General features: G+C 41.5%; 1 protein-coding gene across 5 annotated transcripts in view; it reads right to left on the reverse strand.

The window, feature by feature from the left end:
• Positions 1-25527, reverse strand: part of NAV2 (neuron navigator 2) — a 678242-nt gene that overhangs the window by 49004 nt on the left and 603711 nt on the right. For 3 of the 5 annotated variants that reach the window (XM_073347852.2, XM_073347851.2, XM_073347847.2), the window contains 6 exons: positions 18557-18848; positions 16904-17606; positions 10165-10632; positions 9363-9428; positions 7751-7795; positions 3182-3342 (listed from right to left, as the gene is read on the reverse strand). In XM_073347852.2, coding sequence (XP_073203953.1) covers positions 3182-3342; positions 7751-7795; positions 9363-9428; positions 10165-10632; positions 16904-17606; positions 18557-18848 — 1735 coding nt within the window. The remainder of the gene's footprint in view (positions 1-3181; positions 3343-7750; positions 7796-9362; positions 9429-10164; positions 10633-16903; positions 17607-18556; positions 18849-25527) is intronic. The other 2 variants (XM_073347848.2, XM_073347849.2) reach the window with 2 other exon arrangements.

Genomic DNA, 25527 nt, shown 5'->3' on the forward strand with positions numbered 1-25527 from the left:
CATACAGAACACATAGATCAAGGGTTTTATACAAATATTACCCCTGCCTCAAATACCCTGTGAGGACCAATGTTGTTTAGAATATGTAAGTTCTACATCCAGGACCACCTTTTTTCTGGATTTTGTGTGCGCGCGCATGCGCAAAATTATGTCTGGTTTTTATTATTATTCAGTCATTTTGCAGAGAAAAAAATTTGATAACATTCGCCAAACTTGCCACTCAGCAGTCTGATGTTCCATTAGGTTTGTTACTATTCACCTGTTCCTCTGACTGAGAAACAGTTGGTTAGGAGTCAAGTTGAAGATTGGACTGCTGAGTCCTAGCTCTCCCTGGTCTCTCGATTTCATATCTGGTATTATGTTCTCTTGGTATCTTGGGCTCATTTATCATCGGAGTTATGGTTCATATTTCTCTTACAAAAGGTCAGTTTCTTTTTTCTTTGAAAAAAGCTATAATTACACCTGTGTCCAAAAGGGTTTGGCCCTGCATGTCAGCACTTGCTACTGAAGTCAGTGGAAGTTTACTTCCCTTGCAGTGCGTCTCTTGAGCCCAAAATGTCCTGAAGGATAAAGCCCAAATCAATCACCTTCCTCTTCTATTGAGGATAAAGTTAACTATCATTTTGCTGGCTGAATTGCTGAAAAGCATCTCATAAACCATCATTGGGCTTGATTTGAAAGCAATACGTTGCAGCTTTTATGGCTAGCACACTAAACTAGCTGTATTCATTTTCCTCAAAGCAGTTCCTGGAACCTTGAAGAAATAATTGATTTACAACATCTTAATGAATTTCATTTCTGGTAGCTGCATTACTTATGAAATATGGTCATATAGTTGATCTTCATGTAAATTCCAAAGTAGGTAAAAGCCCCAACATTTTTACTTTGAGCCTGCAAAGACTGTCATATGGTTTTGCTTGACTTGTGATATAATTCCATGCACCTGATGCAGCTTGTTTGCTGTGAACACTTTAGGAAGTTACCCCCCCCCCTATTTATCTTGAATTTTGTTTTAGATGTTGATTTGACAAAAACTATTTTTGACTGGTTTATAGCTTGTTTCTTTCAGTGCATTCAAATTGTTGCTAGGACAGTTTTGCTTGAGCTCAAAATTGCACTGGAAATAAGTGACCAAGCAAATTTCTACAAATCACATAGTACACAAACTGTTCCATAAATACTAGGATGCAGATAGCTCACAGGTATAGGTTTAACTTTTGGGTTTTTTTGTGGGTTTTTTTTCATATTTTGCTTTATCTTTCTAGCATACAGCTTTTTAAAAATTAACACAAAAACTAAAAACTTAACTACGGATTATTGGAGATACAACCTTTGTTTAGAGTACATTAAGTATACATATGTCACCTCATAGGATTTATGTTTTCCACATCAAAATAAACTGCAAAGGTAACTAAGAAATATTTTAAACTGGTGCACCAGACATCAGATGTGTTTGTGATAACAGGATTTCTACAGACAACTGCCCACACACCACACTGAAAGCTTAACTCGTACAATAAATGGATACTTACACAGAAAAATAAACTGTTTTAAATAGTGTCAGGTAAGAGTTCCAGCAACAGTCCGTGCCTACAAAAACCAGTAACTGAGCAACCCTGACAATAAAAACTCTCATATGTTGTGTATATATATCTATATCTATATATCTTTAAAGACAATAAAATGTTATACATAATATATTTGTTTCTGATATAAAATATTTTGAAACCCCTCTGATTCAGATGTTCCAGCTTGAGTGCCTAAGTACTGATTTATGTATCTAAACTGGGCCCTAAATGAACAGGGAATTACTGTGCAGTTGCTTTTAAGTTGAAAGCAAGTCTATTACTGGATAGAATTTCAAGACTATGAGAACTTTAAATTACTTTGTTTCATATGCTAGTACATTTAATTAAAGCTAGCAGAATTTTATAGCTTCTTCTAAGCAACTTTAACATTTCTTCCATTTAAAAATGTGTTTATTTTAATCCAAGTTACCAAATGAAGGGATGGTAAACTTTCCAACTTAAAATTCCACTGGCTTGTCTGTGATTGTGTTGGATAAAGCTTTGTCTGGTTTCATAATAAGCTGACAAAGTCTATACAATGATAAAAGATACTCAAATGCTTAGATGATCACATTTTTTAATGTGCCTGGAGTTTAAAGATGAAGTAGATCTAAGCATGTAGGGAAGTTTAGGTGAATATCTTATGTAGGGCATTTGATTATACGCACAGCACCATTCTGAATAGGGTCAATTCAGATGTACCACTTTTGATCACACCACAGAACAGTGCTGACTGGTCAGCACCCAAAGGCCTATCTTATCACAGTCAAGATAAATATTTCCTGAATTGAAGCTAGATGGTAGCATGCTGTACCCAGAGCTAGGTAGGGCATTTGGGCCTGTGAGAAGAAACGTACATTGTTAAATTCACTACTTTCAAAATAGACAATATGTGTAACAGGGTGCACTCACCTCTTAAGCACTTCTTGCTCCTGCTTCAGTGGCTCAGCCCTTCAGCTGGCTCACAGTCAAAATGAAACCCTTCCAGGTGAGCAAAAAGTCCAACAAAACCTGTATATCTGCCCTGTCCGGTTCTGGGCAGCACCAGCTCTGGGCCCTTTAAATTCAGCCTTTCACCTGGGGTTCCCAGTGAGCCTTGTCACCTTCTCAGGGTTTACACAACTTTAGTGGTGTCCAGTGGGGGAACCCAGGCTGGCCCACTATTCCGGGTTCCAACCCAGGAACCCTATAAACAACAGCCATGTACCTCTTACTGCAATACTCTGCTATTTCCCTGTGCCTCTTCCCACCTAGCTTCTTATCTTCACCCCAGACCTCAGGGTTAAAGTTCTCAGGTCCTGTCTTTCCCAGTTTAAGCAAATACAGCCAGAACCACACACTGGTTTCCCTCAAGCTGCTTTGGCCAAAGAGGAGCACCCTTCCATGCCCCTCTGGTCCCAGCCAGGAACTGATCGGTTAAGGCCCTGCAACTCCTTTTATCTGAGTCTGCTGGGCTCTGACTGGCTGCTTCCATGAGGCCTCTCTAGGCAGCTCCACTGCTCCTTTCTTGAGGTGGGATGAAGTAGGACTGCGGGGCCTCCTGCAGGGAGCTGCAAAGGCCAGGCACACCCTGTCACATTATGTTACACTGATCATAACGCTTAATTACTCACCAAGCTGGGAGAAATTAAATCTAGTTCCAGAGGGTGATGTTATACTGGAGCCAGATGAAAATGGAGAATTGACAGCAGTGTCCTGAAGGCCTCCTGCCGAATGTGAACGTAGCCATTCTTTTGCATCCTCTTGACTACGAAGTTGGGATGAAGGGGTGTACCTGCAAAACCAGAAATTATTTCAAAACTTATCTTAAGATGTACTTGGAAGAAATATTATTTGGGAAAAAAATCTTCAGATAAAATTTAAGGACTAAGTGATATAAAAGATATATAATTCTGAATTAAGGCTCTTATCCCAACCCCAACTCATTCCACTGGAGTTCAAAAAGTGCATCTTTTTACTATGGATTCTGCAATGGGTAAGTACAAGGGAAGGAGCCTTAAGAGCTGATTTGGCAAACACATGTATGCTTACAGTCAAGCACATAAGTCAGTGTTTGCAGAATCAGTGACTTTACTTTGGAATTTCTTTGCTTGTTTTAGTTTATACCACAATTTTATCACTATTTTAACAGCTCAGTTCATCTTTGAAGTCCCTTGGCATGGCTCTTTGGCATACTATAATCAGATTCAGATCAATGGAGCCGCTAAAAGGTAGACCTTTAAACCATGTGTATTGCAATGATTCATATTAGGGAGACATTAATACATAGGCCCCTGGAAATATATCACATTTGTTCAGAATTCGTAGTATTACATCATTATGAAGGAAACTGTGTTTACCCTTCTCTTCAGGCCAAGGACCGGGTTTAATCCTGGCTACACTGAAGTCAATAACAAAACTCTCAATGATATTAATCGGGCCAGGGTTTCTCCCCCGTTCTTATACCTGTGTTAGAAGTAACTAGTCCACTGTAAGTGCTATACAACTAATAATAATAATAATGAGAGATGTGAAATGATACAGATGTCACTTTGAAATACCGTATGAGAAGTATTTGTTTATTGTGACAAAGTTCCTCCTCTACCTTGGTGGGTTCTGCGCTTTTTGGAGGATTTGCTCACCTCAGAGTTTCATGGCAGCCCTCAGTTTGGCTGCTTCTGCTAAGACTCAAACCTGCTGTTCAGTCAGCTAACCTCATCACTGGCCAGCATGGGGAAAATGGAGAACAATCTCCACAGTCTCTGTTGTCCCACATAGTGGGTCGGGAACAAGCCAGATCCCTTTCTAAATTAGACCTCCCTTCTGGTGTTGCTCACAAACCAGGTCAACTCCTCCTGTGTCTGATCAGGAGTTGGGGAAGATGGGGGGAACCCGGGCCCGCCCTCTACACCGGGTTCCAGCCCAGGGCCCTGTGGATAGCAGCTGTCTACGTCTCCTGTAACGGCTGCGTAACAGCTACCACTACAACTCCCTGGGCTACTTCCCCATGGCCTCCCCCAGCACCTTCTTTATCCTCACCACAGGATCTTCCTCCTGAAGCCGATCATGCTTGTACTCCTCAGTCCTCCAGCAGCATGCCTTCTAACACCCTGCTCCTCGCACACACTCCACTAACTGATGGGAGGTCCTTTTTTAAACCAGATGTCCTGATTAGCCTGCCTGCCATAATTGATTCTAGTATGTTCTTAATTGGCTCCAGGTGTCTTAATTAGCTTGCCTGTCTTAATTGGTTCTAGCAGGGTCCTGACCCTGCTCTGATCACTCAGGGAACAGAAAACTATTCATCCAGTGGCCAGTATATTTGCCTTCTACCAGACTCCTGTATCCTGGTCAACCTCCTCCTGGCCCTGGCTAAAGTGGCCATCTATAAAACCAGGGTGAGGAGGTTGGCCGATGGAGTCTCCTGCGACTGCGGGGCCTATTTCCGATCCTCTGTCCGTTCACGTCTCCGAGCGGAGTTCCTCTGGGCGGCGTCCACCGACTCCCTTGACGCCTTTGAGGAGCGGTGGGTGCTGTCCGGGGTTCTCTGCTCGGTGTCCCCGTCCGGTTCCCTTCGTTTGACCCTTTGACCGCACTCCCGTCCCTGTTTTTCATTAGTTGTCCCCCGTAATTAGTTGGTTCTCCAGGCCCTGTGGATCTCCCCCTTAGGCTGTGGGGGGCTCCTTTCGTAGTGGACGAGCTCTGCCCGCCCACTTCCTGGATCCCAATAGGACCAGACTCCTGTATCCTGGTCAACCTCCTCCTGGCCCTGGCTAAAGTGGCCATCTATAAAACCAGGGTGAGGAGGTTGGCCGATGGAGTCTCCTGCGACTGCGGGGCCTATTTCCGATCCTCTGTCCGTTCACGTCTCCGAGCGGAGTTCCTCTGGGCGGCGTCCACCGACTCCCTTGACGCCTTTGAGGAGCGGTGGGCGCTGTCCGGGGTTCTCTGCTCGGTGTCCCCGTCCGGTTCCCTTCGTTTGACCCTTTGACCGCACTCCCGTCCCTGCTTTTCATTAGTTGTCCCCCGTAATTAGTTGGCTCTCCAGGCCCTGTGGATCTCCCCCTTAGGCTGGGGGGGGCTCCTTTCGTAGTGGACGAGCTCCGCCCGCCCACTTCCTGGATCCCAATAGGACCAGACTCCTGTATCCTGGTCAACCTCCTCCTGGCCCTGGCTAAAGTGGCCATCTATAAAACCAGGGTGAGGAGGTTGGCCGATGGAGTCTCCTGCGACTGCGGGGCCTATTTCCGATCCTCTGTCCGTTCACGTCTCCGAGCGGAGTTCCTCTGGGCGGCGTCCACCGACTCCCTTGACGCCTTTGAGGAGCGGTGGGCGCTGTCCGGGGTTCTCTGCTCGGTGTCCCCGTCCGGTTCCCTTCGTTTGACCCTTTGACCGCACTCCCGTCCCTGCTTTTCATTAGTTGTCCCCCGTAATTAGTTGGCTCTCCAGGCCCTGTGGATCTGCCCGTTAGGCTGGGGGGGGATCCTTTAGCAGTGGGCGAGCCTCGCCCGCCCACTTCCTGGATCCCAATAAGACCAGACTCCTGTACCCCACTGCTCTGGGTCTGTCACATAATATATAGATAGAATGTCATAAAATGTGCCAAACAGGTACAGATGACAACTGACAAGATACTTTCAACTTTTTTTTAAAAGTCAAAATGGCCAAACCTACATGAGGTCTAATTGCTTGTAAATAATAGCTATATTTGTTTTTACTCAAAGAGTATAACTTTTGTCCAAAAATAGCCCTAATGTTATTGTCCCTTTTATCTTAAAAATAGCACCCAATTAAGCTCAATGGAATTTTACTTATGGGTTTCTGTATCTTTGCTAAGATATGTCATCTGGTCTTAGAAAGTAAATATTTATGGGGAATTAATCTCTTTATAAAGAGGATTGGCTTCAAATTAAAAAAAAATCAGTCAAACATAACTCATATTAATTTGGAGTTCTATTTAACATCTAATTTAGGCATACAGGTGATCACATTGCATTAAATATAGTAAAATATTGTTTGCCAATTAAGAACAACGAACATTGTAAGAACTTGGCCAAGAGAGTTTTTTAAAAGTACATTCTTTTCTTATGCCTTAGCCTCAATCCTATAGTTATAGTCACTGATTTCGGACTACTTGCATCTTTAAAGTTATGCACATGCATACATCTTTGCAGGACTGGGGCCTTTAATAGTCACTTTATTTTAACACCTATTTAAAATAAAAATAATACAAAATTAATACCTACCTCTTCAGCCCTCAAATGTTTCAATCTTAAAAGATAGTGTTTATTAACTAGATGCGCATTTGACAGCCATAGACACATTTTACACAAAAATTTCATTCTATGAAATGCTTTTAGCACCCAGCTCAGTGTGATAAAGCTGACACAAAGAACAATGTGTTTATAGTGCAGAATAAATTGCAGCTGCAATTTGAAGCCATTGGTTCAGTGAACCTAAAAGCAGCATAAAGCAAGTCTAAAGTTTAAATGTTTTAAACTGGCCAGATATTTTCCGTGAAGTCTGTAACATCGACTTAAAGCATTTAATTTGTAGCCTTAAAGTTAATAATTTCACTAAAATTGCTTCTGTTTACTAAGGGAGGAAAAATGTTTCTCAGTGCTTTTTTTCTAGATTTCAATACTCCCTACATATCAATGGTGTTTCAGGAACAGACATTTACCAAATGTTTGTCAGGTTGTATTTTTTTCTATCATGCCAAAAATTGTCTCTCTAGAGATCCATTAAAAGTGTATTCTGAAGCAAACACACTTTTAAAATGCTTGTTTTCAATTTCATCCTAAGAAGTTCATTAAGATGTTGTAAATCAATTTTTTCTTAAATAAATCTTCAAGGTTCCAGGAACTGCATTGTGAAAATGGATACACCTAGTTTAGTGCACTAGCCATAAAAGCTGCAAATTATTGCTTTCAAATCAAGCCCAATGATGGTTTATGAGATACTATTCAGCAATTCAGCCAGCAAAAGCCACAGTTCCTGCTCAAGCAGTGAAGCCACTGGATGAAGAAAAGAAACATGTTGGAAAAGGGCCTTCTTTGAGGTGTTTAAAAAGAAAGAAAGAAAGAAAGACTGCTGCCACCCCCTGCAAAAGCAGAGACCACCACGAACAGCCACAACAGAAACACAAAGCAAAGCTCCAAAACCACAACAAAAGCTGTTATACTATGTGGAAACACCAATACCTGAATCCCTTCTTAGGCAAAGTGTTCCTATCAAGATGTGGGTCGCTGTAGAAAAGTTAAAAGAAAAGAACTTCAGAGAAGAACAAAAGGGGAGGATTAAAAATCAGGACGAGGAGAAAAGTATTAACACCTGCATCACATTTTCAGAGGAAAAAGTGATGCACCCTATCTAAGTAAACATGCAACAACAACAACAAAAGCCTCCTAGGCATGTGTGGATCGTGTGATACATGCATTTGGTATCATGCTAATGAATTTCATCTGCTCACAATGGTGGCCTTGCTATTTCTCCTTTACATAGTGAACAAAAATGGCTCTTTAAAAAATAAAAGACCATGCTTCAAATGAATGCTTAAAAATATATATTTAAGCAGGTGTGCAGCCACCGACTTGTGAATACTGATAATATCTCCAAGTCAAAAGACGCCTTCATACCATTTCCTTCTGCCTTCATCATAGAGCAAATGCAATCAATTACGGTCACTTAGGCCATGTCTATGCAAACAGCACTGCAGCGGCCCAGCGGTAGTGATACAGCTGCACCATTGCAACACGTGTGGTGAAAACACTCTGTGCTGATGGGAGAGGGCATAAAAAAGCCAACCTCTGCGAGCAGCAGAATCTATGTCAGCGGGAGAAGCTCTCCTGCCGACATAGCGCTGTGCACACCAGCACTTATGCCGACCTAATTTACGTTGCTCAGAGGGGTGGTTTATAGTACCCCTGAGCGACATAAGTTATGTCCGCGTAAGCTGTAGTGTAGACACAGCCTTAGTTGCAATGTAAATATAGTGGCTGCTTTTTCAAATGGGCACAGAGGTTTTCAGTGTTTCTGTATTTCAACTTAAATTCCATCTTCAGATTGAAATCAATCTATTAGAATTTGCAAAAAGCAAATATTTAAAGTGTTGTATTTTCACTTAACTGGCAAATGGACAACTGGCTTTTCATTTTATGAGGAGGGTTTGTTTTTAACTGAAATAAATACCCTGTTTAAATACATTAATTTACTGTCTAGCCCTCTAGCTAATATCATTGTCAGCTCCTAGATGTAGGAGTGGCCATATCATAGCTGAGTGCAAAAGCAAGCTGGAGTCATTAACTTCATGTCCACCATCTCTCACCTTCCTGCATTCATTGTTACAAGAAAGGACACACACACAAGCCTGCAAGACACCTACGAATCAAACTGGAGTAAAGGACTTACAACACTGAGTGTACTGAACAACACTTGAACTTCATGACAAAGGTGAAAAGCCTGAAACGCAGTGAAAAAAGCAGCATGCCATAGGAATGCTGAAATGCTAGTGAGAGTTCATCATGGTAGATATGAATTGCAGGATTTTAAAATTGCCTTTGTCAAAGAAACAAAAGAAACCAAACAAAAAAACCCAACAAAAACCCCACGAACTACATCTGTCAACTCTGTATGCCACCCCCAGATTTAATTAAGTCGACTCTCACTGGCATGTCTGTGTCACAATTTACATCTGAACAACAAACACAGCAGAGGTCTCAACTGAGCCCATCTCTCACAAGACACTTTGCTTTATAAATGTGGGCAACAAAACCCAGAGCCTTTGTGCATTCTACTGCCTTGAGACAGCATTACCTGTCCTGTCTCCTGGGTAAAGTATTTCTGCAGAATTTGGGACTAGCACCAGGGGAAGAGAGAGGGCTAGAAGAACAAGTCCAATGAGACAGAAAACAAGAGAAGGAATATTAGCATGAAAAATGGAGAGAAAGGGGAAGGAGTTAAAACAAAAAACTGTTAGAACATTTTTTTTTAGTAGTTGTTTTCTGTTACAAAGATGCAACAAAGTTTTAGTAATAAAGTCATACAATAAGGTAAGGCTAAATTCCAAGGTTTCAGACACTGCCTTCTACAGACAGTGCACTCTTGTTTGCTCTGAAAGAAATTTTCTGTTCTACTTCGGTTCATATACCAGACTAATCACCACTGTATCCAAGCACTTATTGTCCAGACCCTAATTGTGTGAAATATTATTAAAACAAACTCATTAATTTTAACCAGAAATACTTGGCTTCTCAAGATAAGATTAAAATGCTGGTATTGTACACCACTACTAGATCAGCTGATACAGAAAGATAAGAAGATATGTGAAATTCAAATAGGAGGTAGCACTGAGTAATTAAAAATGTCCCACAGCAGTGGCAAGTGCAAATGAAAGACTCTTCTGAACCCATCCCCACAGCTAATGTAATTCAGAACTGAATTCCTTGGTTGAAATGGCTATTTTTGTATGTTGTGGTAGTATCATTCAATATTTACCTTGTAGGAATGGCAATCTGAATTGTAATCATGAAATGTTAGTTACAGTTGTCACATCACTGATTTTTAAGATATGAACATATACTACATATTAATGGAGTCTAAATTTAAACCTACTCACCTCTCAGACAAAGTTGTCTTAACACTGTTGGTTCTGACAAAGGGAGTCAAAGAATCATCTTTAGAAGCTGCGATCAAGCCACTGGATGAGTTATGGCTCAGCCCACCTCCACTGCTGAGAGAGATATCAATGGATTCACAGCTGGTGTGAAGACTGCTGACAGACTGGTATCCAATGCCATCCTTGCTAACAGCGGAAGAGCTACTTGCGTTGGTACCCCAAGTTAAACTGTTGGAGGGAGCTGAATGGGCCGAACTGGGACTAGAGGCTAATGGAGACTGGTTCATGTCTGTGTTTTTACTGTAAAGAGGACTGCTGCCCCCACTGCTCAGTATACCGCTGCCAGAAGGAGAATCAAGGTTACCCGGCTGGTTCAAGGTAGCATGAGGATTGGAGATCACCACTGAATTTTTCATATTTTCAGCTGTTGTGATTGGAACTTGTTTACTTGGTTTTCCACCAAAAAGTCTGTGAAAAAAGTTCAGAGAATGTAACAAAAACTTCATGAAATGGAATGTAAAATGACTTAACGATACTTTATACATATATTATTTGTCCTTAGACACCTGAAAAACTATTACTGGAAAATTACATATTCAATTATAATGAGACCTCAGATGTTACATCTATAGGAAATGGTACAATGGTAACTATGATAATAGACTGAAAACCGGTGCTTCAGAAAAAGAATTTTTTGTTGCTAGCTAAATCGAAAAGAGAGAGAAAGATAAGCTCTGCTTTAAAGAAATTTCCTGCCTGTAAATTGTCTTTCTTAGATTCATATCGACAACCATGAATTGATGGGCTTCCTTTTCCCTTCCTTGCCATTAATAAAACCCAAAGAAAATTATTATGCCAATTTCAGACACATCTTAACTTTTCCTTCTATGAAACTTCAAACATAACTTTCACAGAACTAAAATATATTAGCCATTTTATCTTCTGTTTCCTGAAGGAAATGGATTTTACCTGTGATAATACTGAACTGATGACTTTAAAGCATGGAATATTAGACTGGCCTTTGTTCAGATCTATAAATACAGATTACTCAAATCATATTTTGAAAGATAACACAGATTTCTGAGGAAAAGATTTTGACTTTTGCATTTATCACCGAGTGGCCCATACAAAAGTAAGTATCTGAAGAACTCCCCTATGAAAGTCAATGACACCTAGAAGGGAAAGTCTGATAATTTACCCCTAAAAACACTGCCCTGTCTAAATCATGCAAATAGCCTCTATTACCTTCAGAAGAGCTATTGGAGGAAAGTTTCAAAAGCACCTGAACTATTCAAGATATCCATTTTCAAAGGGCCTTAAGCACTTTGGAACCCGAGTCTCATTGAAAGTCAGTGGCACCTAGACTTCTAAGTGCCTATATCACTTTTGAAAATTGGATATATGCTCTTAAATCACTTAAGTGCTTTTGAAAATGTCACCCACGCGGATCAGTGGTTGGGAGATTTCAAACAGCACTCTGCTAGGAACATAACAATATACCATCTTCTATTATCCCTAAACAACTTCCTTAAGGGAGTCCTAGATTTCTTCTTAGGAGCAAATATGATCACTACATAGTGGCGATTTAACAGAGGAGATCCCTGCAATTTATATAGCAAGCCCTGCTTCTAGAATGTACTATGAGGGTGTTTATCTCTTAATTTAGCTTAATTTGCTGAGCGTACTTACAACAAGCATGCCATCAGACCAAGAAGGTGAAGAATGTCTTTGAGTAATGGAGATTTTTGAGGTCAAACTAATGCTAACTTTTCTCTGAACTTGGAGTCAATACCGCAAAAGAAACTAGATAGGGAGGGAGATAAGGATATTTTCATAGTGCTACCGTAGAACAATGACAAATTCCTTTCTTTAAAACAGATTGTCACCACCTAGAATATAGTCAATATGTACGACTCCCAGCCCCACTGGGATGATCTTGTCGTATGGATAATGTCTCCTGGCATATTGATTCCCAAAACCTAATTAAATGAGATAATTAAATAAATAAAAAAGAGTCGTGGAGCTGGACATCCAAGGAGGATGGGGTCTGAAGAATCTACCTTTTGAATGCAGAACCAGCCCAACTCAGCAAGTTGGCAGTGTCAGTCTAAAGGTTAACCTTGGAAGGAGACATCCTACAGACAATGAGAATATTTTTCCTCCTCTCCGAGTTTTGACAAGAAACAGGCATAACTAAGCTGACTATTGGGTTGTGTCCTTAGGGATGCATCAAGAGAAGAGTGAACACTAAGGCTCACAAACAAGTGGCATAAAAACATGCATTGTCTTCTATGTAATATAAATTGTTTTCACATGACAGAAAGTGATAGATGAGATATGCTTGAACAATTAAGACAGTGCTAGACTTTCATAAAATAATTTAATTATGGAATTTTACCCTTCACATGAGTGTAGAAAATATATTTGCTTTCAGATTCAAGGGGGGTAGTATTTAACATAGAATCATAGAATCATAGAATATCAGGGTTGGAAGGGACCCCTGAAGGTCATCTAGTCCAACCCCCTGCTCGAAGCAGGACCAATTCCCAGTTAAATCATCCCAGCCAGGGCTTTGTCAAACCTGACCCTTAAAAACCTCTAAGGAAGGAGATTCTACCACCTCCCTAGGTAACGCATTCCAGTGTTTCACCACCCTCTTAGTGAAAAAGTTTTTCCTAATATCCAATCTAAACCTCCCCCACTGCAACTTGAGACCATTACTCCTCGTTCTGTCATCTGCTACCATTGAGAACAGTCTAGAGCCATCCTCTTTGGAACCCCCTTTCAGGTAGTTGAAAGCAGCTATCAAATCCCCCCTCATTCTTCTCTTCTGCAGGCTAAACAATCCCAGCTCTCTCAGCCTCTCCTCATAAGTCATGTGTTCTAGACCCCTAATCATTTTTGTTGCCCTTCGCTGGACTCTCTCCAATTTATCCACATCCTTCTTGTAGTGTGGGGCCCAAAACTGGACACAGTACTCCAGATGAGGCCTCACCAATGTTGAATAGAGGGGAACGATCACGTCCCTCGATCTGCTCGCTATGCCCCTACTTATACATCCCAAAATGCCATTGGCCTTCTTGGCAACAAGGGCACACTGCTGACTCATATCCAGCTTCTCGTCCACTGTCACCCCTAGGTCCTTTTCCGCAGAACTGCTGCCTAGCCATTCGGTCCCTAGTCTGTAGCGGTGCATTGGATTCTTCCATCCTAAGTGCAGGACCCTGCACTTATCCTTATTAAACCTCATCAGATTCCTTTTGGCCCAATCCTCCAATTTGTCTAGGTCCTTCTGTATCCTATCCCTCCCCTCCAGCGTATCTACCACTCCTCCCAGTTTAGTATCATCCGCAAATTTGCTGAGAGTGCAATCCACACCATCCTCCAGATCATTTATGAAGATATTGAACAAAACCGGCCCCAGGACCGACCCTTGGGGCACTCCACTTGATACCGGCTGCCAACTAGACATGGAGCCATTGATCACTACCCGTTGAGCCCGACAATCTAGCCAGCTTTCTACCCACCTTATAGTGCATTCATCCAGCCCATACTTCCTTAACTTGCTGACAAGAATACTGTGGGAGACCGTGTCAAAAGCTTTGCTAAAGTCAAGATACAATACATCCACAGCTTTCCCTTCATCCACAGAACCAGTAATCTCATCGTAAAAGGCAATTAGATTAGTCAGGCATGACGTTCCCTTGGTGAATCCATGCTGGCTGTTCCTGATCACTTTCCTCTCATGCAAGTGCTTCAGGATTGATTCTTTGAGGACCTGCTCCATGATTTTTCCAGGGACTGAGGTGAGGCTGACTGGCATACAGAAGTAGCAGTCTTTACTGCTGTCTTTTTATAGTTATAGATGCTTATTTGCGTGTCAAATCAGCATGGAATATTAATTAAACACAAAGAGTGCAACAACATTCTCAATATTACACAATGACAGAGCTAGTGCCCAGCAATAAACACACTAGGCAAATTCCACTACAAGCGATTTAGCTCTGCCAGGGACACATTTATTTACATAGTCTGGTGACAACTGAAACATGAAATAGCTAACCGAGAAAGTGAAGGTTTAGATTGAACCTTAACCTCCTCCACAAAAATCTCTCTAAGACACCTGACATTCTCTCAGTGTCTATTCTTAAAAGTTGCATGTAGTTCAAACGTTATACCAACGACGGGTCTAGCAAAATGGTTTTCTGGTCATCAACAGAAATGTACAATTGACTTTGATTATTAATATATTTGAGGCAAGCAACATGGACATTTTTCATTTGCAGTATAATATCAGAACAACAAACAATCTTCTAGTTTTTTGTTTTAAAATAGTAATTGCTAGAAATTAATTTTTCAACAAGACATAACTTTTCTAACGATGTCCAGAAATAGGAGAATCACTAAACTACACAGGTCATGCTGAATTATACTTGCACAGGCTTTTCAAAGATGGCCATTCATTTCAAAAGAAATGAAGTATTCCTTTTGTGCCTAGCTGGAACCCAAACCACCATTACAGGAGTTACGCTTAAGTTGGCAAGTTGAACAGAATGTGACATCCTCACTTCATTTGAAGTAGGATGATGTCAGTGTCCTTGTACAGAGATGAAATTATGATGTCAAGACAACAATGAAATCCAGAACACTGCAACTCAAAAGAGACTATGTTACTTATGATGTCAAATTAAAGCGGAAAATAATGTTAATGCATATCTTTGCTACAGTCAAGACATTGATGCAAATGTTGCAGAAAAGCAAGGAAATTAACTCCCACTCACCCAAGTACTTGTGTTAAAAATAATGGGGAAGGGAAGGGAATATATAAGGTCAGAAAAAGCTAGGAAATAAATCATTACATGAAAGAAGATTTTTGTAAAAAATAAGAAAATTCAATGCGGCTGACATAGTACCTTTAATTAAGCTGTTCTGTACCTACATACTCGGGCACCTACGGTAAAGAGTCTCCCCACACAGGACAACGTTACATGTAACCGAGTGAGATACTGTATTGGGCCAAGTAAGTGAACAAATGTAAATATACTGGGTCACATTACATTCTCACACTATCTGGAGTAACTCCATTGACTTCAATGTGTAAATCTGGCCAAACTTTGGACTGGTTCGCTGTGTTCCTGCACAATGTGTAAGTACAATGGAGTGGAATTAGGGTGACCAGATCACAAGAGTGAAATATCAGGACACATTGGGTGAACGGGGTGGGGGGTGGGAGTGGGAGTGGAGAAGAGACAGACACAGGTGCACAGCCCCGACTGGAGCCAGAGGCACACTGGTCCGCCGGGCCTTGTGCTACCAGCGTGCCCCTTCCTGTTGGGGGTGGGCCCATGCTGCGCCACACAGCTCCCCTGCCCAGCGCCCCCTGGATCCACTATGCCCAGAGCCCCCCTACAGCCCTTCCACCACAAATGCACAGTGCTGTGCACACACACACCCCGCCCAGTGCTCCCCTGCTCACAGCCCCACCATAGTGCCCAGCACCCCACACAGAACCCCCCACTCGCTAGTTTCCCAATACACACAGATTTCCCCTCCCTCCCTCCCAGTGCCCTTCCCCACAGCCCCACCACCACAACTACACAATGCCCCACACAGACCCCCACTGCCCAGTGCCCTGACACACACAGATCTCCCCCCCTTCCCAACACCCCAAAACACACAAACCTCCCCCACTGCCCAGTGCCCTCCACACCCTCACAGCCCAGCACCCACCCGACACACACCTCCCAGACACTCACCTTCACACCCTGCCCCCTTCCCTAGCCGTACTCACCAGCCCTGCTGGGAGGTCTCTGGCTCCTAGGGTGAGAGCGGCGAGGGAGGGGGTCTCCACTCTCCACGTGCTGTGCCTGCCACAAGTGCAAGCTCCGTGGCTCCCACTGGCTGGGAAAAGCGCCAATGGGCGCTGCCGGAGCTGTGGAGTGGGGCTTGCAGGCATTGGCAGTGCGCAGAGAGCCCCTTGCCCCCCGTCCCTCTCTGACCCTAAGAGCCAGAGGGACCTGCCAGGGGGCGAGGTGGGGAGCCTCAGCAGTGCTTACCTGGGGCAGCTTCCGTCCCGGGAAGCATCCGGCAGGCAGGTCCCTCTGGCTCCTAGTGTGGTGGGTCGGATGGGGTGGGCGGGGGGCTCTCTGCCCGCTCCTGGCGCCTGCAAGCCCCGCTCCTGCAGCATGTTGCGCTCCTGCCGGCAGGCGGGCACCGGGAGCTGCCCCAGGAAGCGGTAAGCGGTGGTGCCGCGGCTGCGGTCTGGACAGTCCCGATATTGGAACAAAGGGCATTCTGACCAATGTAAGGTCGGGACGCGGGACAAGTCCCCTAAAATCGGGACTGCCCCGATAAAATCGGGACATCTGGTCACCCTAGGTGGAATTAGTAGTTCTACAGGAGCCTATAACCTTGCTGTTGTGGGTTTATATTTCAGCCTTTATAATGTTTTCAAGTACTAACTTTATTCTGAATTAGCCACAACTGCGATCATTTGGGGGAGGGCTTAACAATCAATTTCAAATGTTTAAGTCTGCTACTGTCCTGTAATGCAATAAATATTTACAATATTACTGGCGCACATATTTACTAGCTGTGAAATTGAATTTCAGTACAAAGACCTCAGCCTAGCACACATATTAGTAAGAGCCCACAAAACTTAGCCAGTCCCTAGCCTGAACAGCCACAATTGTATAACTACAGTTAATGTACTTCCACAATGAACAAATTTTGTGCCTACCTGCGCAAAGTGGGGGAGGCCACATCAGGGTACTTGGCTCCTTGCTGGTGAGTGCTTTGAGCTCCACTGGAAGTAGTCTGTGATGCAGGGTTCACTTTAACAGAATTACACGAAGCCACACTTTCGTTGTCAGACGATATCCCTTTCTCTTTATCTGTTTGGTTGACCAGACCTGGCAGAGAGCTTCCGAGGGATACCTTAGCTGGCTCTCTCATTTTTGGGACAGGCAACCCAGCTGACTTGCTGCTTATGTTGGAGTCTATGCTACTGGTACTAGATCTATTACCAGCTCCACTTCTGCTACTGGATTTACTGGGTCTGGGTAAACTACGATACTGAAGATTAGTGCGGGCACTAAGTGCTAAGTAGCCATCGTCCTGGTTTTGTGAGCCATCAACACTAGTTTTCCGACCAGTGGACCGACCAATGAGTCCAGATGATTTGGGGATTTTGCCCAGTGTGGCTGATCTGCTGGTGATAGTTGCACCACTGGCAGTAATCATAGTCATGCCTCCAGCTGACCCACTCTGTTTCTTAAATCCAAATGTATTTGTATTAGCAGCAGCTGTTCTAGAGTTACTTGCCGGAGGCTTTTTGGATTCATCACCACTGCTGCGTCCTGCATCTGATGGAGAACGTTTAACATGTCCAGCTTTAGGAGAAAGTCTACCTTTTTCTGATACCTTGGCATCATCAGTTTTCCCTAAAAAATAGAAAAAGAAGTCTAATACTTAAATTGAAAATGCTAAGCAAATGGTAAACATCAAAGCATCATGAGATACAAAAATATGCAATTATGATCCAGTTTGTATTAAACTGCACTACTGAGAGTTATATATGCAGGCTTGCCAGGAGAGAGTATCTGGTGTGTTTGCCCTTGAGAATACAAAAAACAGTGAACAGATTGTTAAATAATAGTGACAGATAAATAAGATGTGTTTTTCCTTCATGACTACCATTGGTTGGATCCCTTTTTGTCAATAATGAAGTGATATGATATAGCAACAATAAATAAGCTTCAGAAAAAAAGTGTATATAACTGGTGAAGGCCACATTTTCAAAACAGACCTTGAAATTTCCATTCACAATAGGGTATACAACCGAGTGTGAGTAAAAGCGTAATTCGTCTATTTGCATGCACAAATATTATTAATGCTCTTGCACAAATTTGCATGTACTAAGAGCTCTGATGAAGTCCATCTGAAAATTTGCTTTAACATAAATTAAGATGCAGTTGCTATGTTATCATTGAAAAAGCTTCTTTCATACAACTATCCTTAGCCACGTAAAGTCTAGATTCTGAGTTACTCTTAATCCAGGACTATGAAAATGGAGTTCCACTAATTACCATTACAAGAAACCAGAATATTGAACTGCGAACACTGTGTCCAATGAACAATCTAATTTAAGGGACATTCAAAACAGGCAAACAATACTCAAAGCATTTTAGTATAATAAGTATAATTTAAAATTCACTTTGAGCCATAAAACAGAAACACAGAGATTTAGTATATTGTATACACACACACACACACAATCTACGATTAAACATAGAACTAGTTGAAGTTCAGCTCCTGCCACAGGAAAGCAGTTAAGCACTTCATTTCTCCAATGTAAACTGTTGGCCTGCCTGTGTGTTAAATTTTTCCTCACCTGTTCCAGGTGTCTTCAGTGAGCCTGAGGTGGTTGAAGGTTTAGTTCTCGGTGTAGTAATGCCAATCTGAGCTGACATGCCCCGTCTCCAGGAACCAGTCTGTGAAATGACAGTGTTCTTCCTACCAGAAGTGCTTTTATCAGATTCATCAGACACATCGGAAGGATTTCGCCTCCATTTAGATCCAGACTCCATCTTTATGCCACTATCTGATCCTCCATCAGATTTCTTGACTTCATCACTGGACCACAGGGAATTCCGCTCGACCTGCAAATGCTTTTCTGCATCAGTCTAAGGGAAACAATAAATCATATCAGAATCTCCATTGTAAATGTCTTTTTGAAATCCCTCCTTTTTTTAGGGTTCAAAATCTAGAACCACCAAGCTGATTTAAAAATTCACAAATAATTTTTTATTACACTGAGACATTTTACTTTTGTTTGTTTGTTGAGCCTGCTTTTTGCCAGCGAAAACCCAAGATAAATGAATTCTACTAGCTGTGTTTGCTTTCTGATACACTGGGGAACAATCACTAAAAAGCCAAAACCAAAAACGAACCAACTATCCAACACACACCAAACACCTGATTAATAAACAATAAGGAAAATACTCAGTTCATTGCCATTTACCTCCTCTTTGAATTTTATATGAACCTTTTCACTGCAATGCATAAAAATCATTTTAAACATGTGCAGCTAGCTTTTCTTTGTTCTTGCTGTTTTCCTATCTCTCGTCTGGCAATTTGATCTCAAGAGCACAATGAGGTGGCTTTTTGCATAGACTGAAAGATGTGGAATGCTGTTAGTTTTAATCTAACCCATTAGAAAGACACCCAAGAACTGGAGAGAAATAAAACCCCATTATACCACTTTCAAACACATTAAAATCTGACTTAAATCCACAAAGCAAGTCAGTTCACAGTTTGCACTGAAACACCATCTCTTACTTTTTTATATTTTGCCAATCCTACTGCACATACCGTTTATAAAGTCAGATGCTTTATGGAGAATTTTGCAACTACCACACTCAAGGAAGGAATTTCCCCCTGACCAAACCACAGCCAAACTCCAGACAACCCTATCAATATCCCATTATATTATCCTATATATTCCCAACCCCATAATCCTTTTCCTTTCCCTTTCCCATTACGAATGATTACTAAGAGATACATCTATTAAAACTTCTCTTACTGAATTAGGTTTCCCCTGCCAAACTTATTTTGTGATAAACAGTTGGAAGTTTGTAATATCACAACCAACTATAGAAGCTGACCACCACCCACACCTCGGAGAATGTGAACTCCAAGCGATAACTAAGGTTATTCTCTAATCACAGCACCTTCATGGAAGCAACTGTAAATCCACACTGGCTTGTGTCTCACTGAACTGAGTTGTGCAGGAGGAGGCTAACTAAGGCCTGTTTCTGCAACACGCTGAAAAGTGCTTTCATCCCATCGGCCTCAGGGGAGGTGATGGTGGTGAGAACCTTGTATTAGGCTTTCAAGCACTTAGAAAGATCTGGTCTTAACTACCCCAAGAGCTTTTTAAAAAAACACCGTCAGATACCTGGGTAATCAGCAAAGTGGCAAAAGGAAATACAGAAAAAAGTACATGACAATTTAACATGCTCTCTGGAAGATATTAGATTTTATTTTGAAACCTCCCATCGCCCTGAATCTATCTATGGTTTTATAATTTATTTTCTTTTATCATTATGTCACATCCCTAACATTACATGAGTGAAGGGAAGAAACCTTAACCAGCTAATGAGACTCTTAGAACTTTATGACTACAATAGCAAACCCAGAGATTTGCTCAGTTTAAAAAGGTTCCATTTAAAGGTTCAGTTACCTTCCTTTCCAAATAATGGGGTCTTGATTTTAGATAAGTCTTCTTGACTCATCTGATAATTTACTGCTGCTGTTACCCTTGTGAAGGAACTGCTTTTTCTTGTGAACTATTTTAGTATTTAATCTACTGCCAGCAAAACTTCCAAGCTATTTTATTCATTCTCTCTCCCAATTCTTGTTGCAGTCTGAGTCCTTTTCATATATCTCCTAATTCTTACTTCCCATTGTTGTGGGAAGGGACGACCTCCATGAATTTTCTACATAGATTTAAACTTTTACCACATTTATAGTCTGTTTTTCAGAGGTGCTGAATTCTCACAGCTCCCACTGGCTTCAGTTGAAGTTGTGGGTGCTCAGTACATCTAAATATCAGTTCCTTAGTCTTGTATTTAGCACAATTAGATTTGTTTCTGTTTTCCCTTTCTTGTTTCTTTTGTTCAGATAATACTGCATATGCATTACTGACTACATCTACAGAGACTATCATGTGAGGGCCCTCCCCCTTTGGTATGTTGTATTGTTGGTCTGGGCTCCCAGTTTCATATACAGGAGCTCCACGATCTCTCTTTAATTATCTGAAATCCAAACCCTGCGCTCCCTTAAACAGATGTTGTAAGACCACAACTATCTTAAAAGCTATGAACCTGTGACACGGGGACCAAAGCAGTAGGACCCCTGAGAACGGGTACGCCACATCCCTGTGTGCTGTGAAGATCTCTGTGCCAGGTCTTTGTGGCTCACCACATAGAAGAAGGCAAATATGGACAGGCAAAGACCGTAATACATGAGTCTAAGCAAAGAATACAAGAGAGGGAGGAGCACAGTGGCCAATACATAACACTCCACTTTCATAGGCTGCGGCATTAATTCTGAGTCCACTCCCAAACTAAACATGATTCCCACAGTCAAAGCCCATTAACTTGCTCTATGTTGGTGAGATTAGGATTTGGCTTTTAAGAGATGAAATAAAGTCTTTTGTGAACAACAATTTGCATTTAACAGCACCTTTCATTTTAGGACAGCAGAACACTTTACAGAAATTCTTTAAAGAATTTAAATATTTTTGTGAGATAGTCTTATAATTCTCTCACACAGGCATTATAAAATGGTAAACTGAGCAAGGAGCAGTTAAATTAGGTTACAGCAAGTAAATGGCAGAATTACAAATATAACCCATGTATCCTGGTGTGACCCAAGAAGCCATTAATACTAACAGGGAAGTGGGTTACAAGAACTCATTCTAGTTGACCAAAGAATGTCATGGGAGGTCTCAAATGAAAGCTCATGTTACACTGGTCACCAATATCATCGCCAAATGTATGTACAGATGTACTGAAAATATGTTCTTAAGAGTCTGTACAAGGTATAGCCACCAGCAAAGGGGAAAAATCAGGTTTTCCTCCAGACAGGAGGTAAGAAATGTGTATCTCTCTGTTGGGATGTATATTAAGCATTGTAAGGTAACAAAATGGATGTCTATTTACATACAAAGTCAAATGTTAATGAAGAGAGATGAAATCAACAGGAAAGGAGCACACAAGAAAAAACAAGCCATGGGAGGTTATCATGTATATGAGTGAAGACAAAGACGATCCTGCACCTAGGGAAGTAAACTGACATCACGTTTGCATTCATGAAAACAGGAGCTTCGCCAACCTTGGTTGAAAATACCAAAGATAACTTTGGATGAGATAAACTTCTTTACTCAGTAACTTTACTTGTTACTTAAGTTTAGCCTCTAGAAAGTGTGTAATGATCTTGTTTAGATATATCCATTTGTTTCCAATATCCTTATTCACTATCACCTGAATCTCTAGTCTTTGATAATAAATTTATTCTTGTTTTCACTATAACTATATGTCAGTGCTCTAGTATTAAGCAAGAGCTGGTCCTAAGTGGCATGATACAAGCAGGTGTGTATACTGTTCCTTTAGGAACAGCGGACCTGGTATTTCTGTGGATAAGGGTCTGGACACTACAGGGAATACTTGGAGATGGCTTGGGGATTGGTGTGTGCCATTCACTAATCTGCAAAGAGGGAGCAGGGCCTGCGGGGGGTCTAGAAGGTAGTACTTATGTTGCCAGAGGTGAGTGGCTTCAGGGAGATGACTCACAGCAGGCACAGACAAGGCTGCCTGATGCTTAAGGACTGGTGCTGGTGAGGTGCCCAACAACCCTGGGCATCCCTGGGGAGCATTCCTACTCCAATCACTGGATTGTACTGCCTGTGCAAGTTTTGGGCCCTATTCTTCTACCATATGCTTGCATTCCCTTGGATGCTAGAATGGTTGTGGGAGAAAGGGAAGTAAGTTTGGTAGTACTATTCGATTGTGATCTCTTAGAAATACTTCCTAGAATCTGACCCACTAAAAGGCATGAGTCAAACTCAGTCACCTATTACAGACTAATATTTAGTCAATTGCCTTTATTTTCCTCGCTGTATTCTAATGTTCAGACATTTCTAATTTAACAATTGTGGGGGAACCCATAGTTTGCCTGTGTAACTGCTTTTGTAACATGCTTGAAGAAGTGCTTCAATGACCATAACTCCTCTCTCCAATTCAGTGGAGGACTTGCATTAGCCATTTCAAACACACATGAAATCGCTGACACAACCAGAGGCTCACTCTACAAATCTTTAATGTTGGCTCAGATACGCACCTCATGGCCAGGTAACAAAGAGTCATACACTCTTGCAACACAGTACTTTAGGCAGTGCAACCCTTCACAGCAACTACACTTCTACATTAAAACAGCCATTAAATAAAGATTCAGATCCCAGTCCAACCTGCCCCCTCCCCTCTTAAAAAAATTGTAACCATATAGGGGTCCCTTTGCAACGCCACATGTGATATCAAATTAAGACACCTTGTGTCCCATTTGTGATAACAGAGACACCTTGGCTTCCTAAACTGTTTTAGAAAGAACAAAAATGGGTTTACAGTCCTGAACTTTTTATGAGAAAATTAGTATCAAAATGAAAAGAAAACCATTTATGTTATTGCACCCCTTAGTGATGACAATCTATTTTATGAATCCACTAGATATGTGGCTTCTGAGCACTAAGAGTTGTATGCATGATGCATATGGATATGAAATTTACGGTCTTATGAAATATTGCCAAAAGTAGAAAGCCTGCAATAATGTGCAGCCCAGGAAGCTTAAGATAATACAATTCCTTAGCCAATGTGTGTTTACATTTCCGCTGAAAGTGTAATAAACTCTAAACTCTGGCAGTAACTTAGTTAAAGTCTGTTCTTTAATAAATGGTATGGTATACTTTCTAGTGCTAAAGAAAAATCACATCTGTTACTTAAAATGTTGTATGTACAGTGGGTCTATTAAAAAAATCAACACTTAATTGTCACCACACTGTGGTAACAGAGGTGTCGCAAATTTCACGTACAGAGAAAGACGGTGGTATCTTCCATACACCAGTGTGGTAACTGGTGATAAGCACTAATGATAACCATTGTATTGGGGTGTTTGCAGAGAGAATAATTACTAACTACCTTAGTGACCTATGGCCTGATTTACAAAGGTGCTGAACTCCTTCCGTAGCTTGATCCCGGCTGAAGTTGTTTAGGCCACTAGTGTTAATATTTTTCATTAAAATAAAGACTAAAAAGCAGGTAAGGTCCCACAGCACTTTACCAACTCTAAGCCTGTTCTCAATAGGTGCTGAGCACCTACAACCCTCAGTGAAATCAATGGGAGTTGTGGGTGCTCAGCCTTTCTGAACATCATACATACAGCATCACTTTTAGTGTGGAGGGCAGCAGCCAAAGTAGCACATAGCACAATTCAGAGCAGATGTGGGAAATAATATATCTGCCCTCTTTTAAAGCAAAAAAATATTATAATCGCTATGCAAACTCCTCCTAAAGTGACCTTCTTATAAGCGAATATCAGAAATCCTTATCTGATCATTATGTTTACACCAAGTACTCTCCAGAAAACATACTTGTTATGCACACATGGCACAATGTATTTTGATGCAAGGGAGCATGAAGGGTACTGTTGAAAAGATATAAAGGAGTCAAAGAGAAAAGAAAAGGAGTACTTGTGGCACCTTAGAGACTAACCAATTTATTTGAGCATGAGCTTTCGTGAGCTACAGCTCACTTCATCGGATGCATACCGTGGAAACTGCAGCAGACTTTATATATACACACAGAGAATATGAAACAATACCTCCTCCCACCCCACTGTCCTGCTGGTAATAGCTTATCCAAAGTGATCATCAGGTTGGGCCATTTCCAGCACAAATCCAGGTTTTCTCACAACCTCACAAAACCTGGATTTGTGCTGGAAATGGCCCAATCTGATAATCACTTTAGATAAGCTATTACCAGCAGGACAGTGGGGTGGGAGGAGGTATTGTTTCATATTCTCTGTGTGTATATAAAGTCTGCTGCAGTTTCCACGGTATGCATCCGATGAAGTGAGCTGTAGCTCACGAAAGCTCATGCTCAAATAAATGGGTTAGTCTCTAAGGTGCCACAAGTACTCCTTTTCTTTTTGCGAATACAGACTAACACGGCTCTTACTCTGAAAAAAGAAAAGGAACACTGAAAGATCAGACTTGCCTTCCCAAGTAGCAAGTCTGTAAAAAAAATAAAATAAACTGGGAAGTAAAATAATATTTTGAGAGGTTAAAAAAATGTACAGAAAAAAGTGATCAATTCTGCCACTCTTAATTTTTCTGAGTAGCAAGTAGCCCCACTGATTTCAGTGGGACCAGCTGTGCAGGTACGGTACTACTCAACATCAGTAAAGGGGGCAGGATTGAGCCCTTAAGGTTGAAAGTGCTGAGAGTAAAATATTAAACATTGATCAAGACAAATTCTGACAGCAGGAGTTTGTTATTTTATTTCTGGTCAGGTTTTCAACAATTTCAGAGTGAGTTGCTGAAAGGCTGTAAAGGAGCCAAATATCACAGTCTAGGGTTACTATTATAAGAAATATGCTGATGCATTTCATTCTTCATTTCAAGAAAACCCTGAACTGTTGAAAGGATGAAGTAATAGACAGGCTCATTCACTTTAAGGGATTGTAGCTGTTGCTTAGAGAAAATAACTCCACCAGTGCTGCTCTATGTCTAGAAGCGAACAGAAATTT

Source organism: Lepidochelys kempii, chromosome 6, assembly GCF_965140285.1.
Source record: "Lepidochelys kempii isolate rLepKem1 chromosome 6, rLepKem1.hap1, whole genome shotgun sequence".
Taxonomy (NCBI): Eukaryota; Metazoa; Chordata; order Testudines; family Cheloniidae; genus Lepidochelys; species Lepidochelys kempii.